General features: G+C 37.3%; 1 protein-coding gene across 2 annotated transcripts in view; it reads right to left on the bottom strand.

Annotated features, from left to right (window-relative positions):
• bnc1 (basonuclin zinc finger protein 1) overlaps positions 1-4,628 on the bottom strand; it is an 18,133-nt gene extending 13,505 nt beyond the window's left edge. For both annotated transcript variants that reach the window (XM_014001520.1, XM_014001521.1), the window contains exon 1: positions 4,393-4,628. In XM_014001520.1, coding sequence (XP_013856974.1) covers positions 4,393-4,407 — 15 coding nt within the window. In that variant the 5' untranslated portion in view covers positions 4,408-4,628. The remainder of the gene's footprint in view (positions 1-4,392) is intronic.
• Between the last annotated feature and the right edge of the window lie 188 nt (positions 4,629-4,816).

Raw genomic sequence — 4,816 nt, 5'->3', positions numbered from 1 at the left:
GTGAGTGAGAGAGGGAGAGAGAGAGAGAGAGAGAGAGAGAGAGAGAGAGAGAGAGTTTGCGGGGGTGTGTGAGTGTGTGTACTTGAGAGCAAAACAGAAATGTGAACGTTGATGGGAATTAAATCTTGTTGGGAACGTGTCGTGTCGTGAAAGAACCGTTTCTTTTTCTTTTTCTTTTTCAAACTGCCTTGGTTTGACTGAATTCTTTTTCCTTTGCAGTGTCAATACGTGCAGAAAGTTGAACTACCTCCACAAATCTTCAAGTTTTTTTATTATCATTAYTTAATTAAAAAACATAATTCAGTCTGTTTGTCTACATGCTGCTGTCTTCAAATGCCAAACTAATAAACCAGCATGAGCACCAGATGAAGAGATTTTACAAAATGTAAATAATCAGGTAACAAAAAAAATTGACAGCTGACAGAATTTTCTGAACAGCACAACACAATTTGTTAATATTAATATAAYAGTATAATATAATAAATCATAAATTTAATTCAGTAATTTGCTTTATACACAACAAAACGTCATGTCATTTATTATTACACCTTGTGTGAAAAAAATCCAACTTACACGTCACAATTACTGCAATTAGTTACTTTCWTTTTCTTCTTCCATTTTTTTCTTTTTTAGGAATTTGGGACTTATTCTCATCATACAAACTAGCAAATTCCAGAACCTAAAATCTCTTTTTTATTCTTTTTCAAAGTCAGTTTTGCCTAAAAAACACAAAATCCTGGAGGCATCGTTAAACATGAAAGCATTGATAAAAGTGAAAACAATTATTGTCATGTTCATAAAAAAATTAAACCTTAAAACATATTTTACTGGGTATTGTGATTTATAGTTCAAAAAACATTTTGTGGTTTACTGTAAAAGCTGTATGATCTTAAAAGCTTTGTTGGAGGATGAATGCAAATTTAGTTAAGATTTGTTGGTTCAAATAAATAAATAAATATCCTGAAATTGTCTAAAAATKTTCAGATTTATCAAAGGTTTTGATAGATTTTATCTCTTACACAAATATACTAAGTTTGCAATTACTTACATAAATATAGAAACTAGTAATACGTTTACCAAAACACAGAGTTTTTACAAAAAAAATGTTTAGCCAACTTTGAGGACACAAAAATAAAAACACATCAAATAAACAAATTTTAAATGCGCAATTTAGCCCTAAAGTCTGAGGAATTCAGTGGGAGGACAGTTCTCCAGGAACTGCTCAGATAACCTGCTAACACCACAGCTTTCCTGATAAAACTTAAAACAGATAAAACTCTCTGCACACCCAGCTCCATCATGACTGCAACATGCATGTGTCTGTTTGTCTGCAAAACTACAGATTTATACAAAAAATAAATCAAATAAATACATGCCTGGACCAAGCTGTGTGTGTCGCCTTCTTTCTCTTTAGGCTGCTTCCCTTTAGGGGTCGCCACAGCGGATCATCTGCCTCCATCTCACTGTAACATCCTCCTCTGTCAACCCTCTGCATGTCCTCCTTCATCCATGAACCTTCTCTTCAGTTTTATTTTCTTTTTCATTCTCTCCTCTTTCTGCAATACGAATACGTTCAAACGCATCTCAGCCTCCCAACTTTGTCTCCAAACTGCTCAGCCTGATCTGCACTCATTTTAAATTCTGATCAATAAGAAAAGAAAAGAAAAATTGTCCTCGTGACTCCAAAAACCATACATCACCTGCCATCCTGTAAACAGGCTGACGGAAAGACAGCGAAGTGCAAATGGATGAAAAATGTTGGCTAAACTTACGACACGTGAAATGATCGACAGCTATTTCTATCCAACACCATATTCTGGTTTACTTACTAAAAAACATAAAAAGAATAATAAGATCATGAAAACGCAGCTTGAAGTACAACAACAAAACTCAGTTAAAACTTTGATTTTAAATGAGTTACACAAATATTACTCTTTTTTCCCCAACCAGTTATTTACTTATCTGATGTACCMACTTAATCCCATTCAGGTGACAGGACAGGTCAGTCTTGATCAGGAAAGTCTTCATAAATTAAAGAGGAAAAGAGCAGCAAAAACAAAAACAAAAAAAATTTAATAATTAAAAGAAGAGACAACATGAGTAAAACCCCTGGCAGGAGCAGGAGAATCCATCCAGCTCATTTACAGCATGATGGATTTAAACCCATCCAATCCCACTAATAACCCTGGAACAGGTTTCGACACTGAAACAGACAGAAGACGRCACGAATTTACCTGAAAATCCATGAAGAACAAAAACAAAAAGTTGGCCTCTCTACAAACAAAAAGTGAAGAATTAGGGAGATGAGGGAGAAGAGACGGAAGAGCAGCCAAAGTTTGGATGGCTTTCTGGTGTAGGTTTGCTTCTCGTTAGGAGCTCAGAGGGAGTGTTTGGCTCGGAGAGGCGGTAAATGAGAGGAACAAGTTAGTACACTGAGTCTGAGAGAGTTTGGCTTCCAGCTATGCTCTGATTAATATCACATCTCCCTCTCTTCTCGCCTGCCTCTTGACAATCTTGTCACATCTGGCTGACAAATCCTTACAAGCCTTTTGGTGGCAGCGCAGGATAAATGCAACGGATGGCTGCAGTGGTGTGTGTGTGTGTGTGTGTGTGTGCGTATGTGTGTGTGTTTTACAGGGTCAGGGAGGAGCAGATCACAGCTTCAGGAGACACTCAAGGGGGGTGAAAGGCTGGAGAAGATTCACTCATATTTTCCCCCACCCCTCCCTTTGTCCCCTCATGGGTAGACATCATCAAGCTAATGAAGCTGATGCAGCTGAGCTGAAGCTGGCACCAAGGAAAAAAAAACAGAAAGAAGCACAAAATGCATCTACAAAGAGATGAACCGTAACATCAACTCTGAATTATTTTCACTTTGAGCTATGACATTATGTGTGTGTTGAGAGGCCCTGCAGTGCTCAAAGACAAGACAAACAACTGATATTTACAAAAATAAAGGACAGTGAGAAACAAAACGAAACAACGAAGGAGATAGCAGCAGAGTAAAAAGATGAGATGAGCGGATGTTAGAGGAAAAACAGAGGATGTTCTGGTGTATTCTCACAAACACAAACACACCAACACGTAAGATTTGCTGAAAGAATTGACAATTAGGAAGAAATCAGAAGTCAAATCACTTGTTTTACTGATTCTATTTGTTTTATAAAAAGAGTTTTATATCATTGTGTTTAGTTTTAAAAATCAGAATTTTCACATTTTTATGTTTCAACAAAACTATATATTATATTACATACTTCACTGCTGAATTGATTTTTAGATTTTTTTTCACGTTTATTTTTAAGCTCTACAATTATTAAACTATTTTATTAAATGGTCAATAAGTGTCCATGCTTTTAAAAATGTGGATGTAAAAAAAAGATTTCTGCCTCAGTGATTGAATGAAAGCGTTTCACTTATTGAATGTAGAGTTGTCATGATGTTAGTTTTAATGATTTATTGCTTTTATGCAAGAATTTTAAAGGGATTTCAATCGTTGTGGCTTCTTTTCAGCACCGCTTACAAACAAAAACAGTTTCTCTGCCACACCACAGACAACTCAGCTGATTCTTATTGACAAAAAAGACGAACATTTCCTTAAATCACAGTAAAGAGTTCTAGAAATAGTGAGTCCAGCACGCAGGAGGCAGCAGGATGCCAGGTAGACCTGCAGGCTACAGACAGGACGAGGCCCAGGTAAGTAGTGAAGACCACCTTTACTTTCCTCTACAACACCTAAATATTGTTCTGATAACAAGCAACTGGTGATTGCAATGAAATAAAAAAATATAAAAGCTCACAACGAGCACAAATTATAAAAGATTTAAGAAAAAACTGATAAAATGAGAGATGTGAATGCAAGTCAAAGATGTATTTTTCTATAAATAAATTTCTAAACATGTCTTTTAAGTGCTGGAAGGCATGCCCCCACCCTTCATGGAGCAAAGTGCTCWGTTTGTCTTCATCTTTAAGATTGGAGGCGTTTCAGAACATCTTCAAACATGAGCGTTTTTAAAAAAAACTTCTGAACTTTTCAGTTTACTTTTACAAAATTAGATGTTTACTAAAAGTGACAAGAAAAATAAATATCCTGGGATTTTCTTTTAACTCTAAATAGAGAAACAATTACTGAGCTGATTTCTTTCTTTCCTTTTTTTAATTTACAAATGAATGTCCTAATTTCCAGCTGATGATTGACACATCACTTTAACAAATTTTTAAACTTGCATGTAAAGTCAACGGCTGCACATTTCCCACCTGCCACCTCAACCTGCATTCAACTCCATCCAGTATGTTTCTGAGAAGTATGGTGCGATGGTGTGTGCAGGCGGTGAGACAGAGAGGAGCCGACAGAGAGCAGAAGTAAAGGAGGGGAAAAAAGCGTCTCTCTCTTACCTCAGCCATTGTCATTTAGTCGAAGGTTTCCAAGGATACCGTGGAGTTTGCCATTCTCTGAGGGTCCCGCTGAACAACTGCCTCTAACTCTCCTTTCCGCACAAGTACTTACGCAAAAGAGCCATCACTTCCAGCAGCCTCTCCTTCAACAGCAGACACACATGTACTTTTGTCTCTCTTTCACACACATGCACACACATGCACACACACACACACACACACACACACACACACATCCACACCTACACTCAATTCACACCTCGGTCCTAAACCGAACCCCCAACCCACCAATGGCATTTAAACCAAATGGGGACTCGACTTTTGTCCCCAAATGCAGTTGTCCCCAAATGTAGGCATTTTGTCTTAAAATTGCCCCCAAATGTCACCAGAAACAGCCCCCCCCCACACACACACACACACACAC

The sequence above is a fragment of the Austrofundulus limnaeus genome, unplaced genomic scaffold (genome assembly GCF_001266775.1).
Source record: "Austrofundulus limnaeus strain Quisiro unplaced genomic scaffold, Austrofundulus_limnaeus-1.0 Scaffold9, whole genome shotgun sequence".
Taxonomy (NCBI): Eukaryota; Metazoa; Chordata; class Actinopteri; order Cyprinodontiformes; family Rivulidae; genus Austrofundulus; species Austrofundulus limnaeus.
Note: the sequence above shows the minus strand (reverse complement) of the source record. Positions and strands in the feature narration are given on the sequence as shown.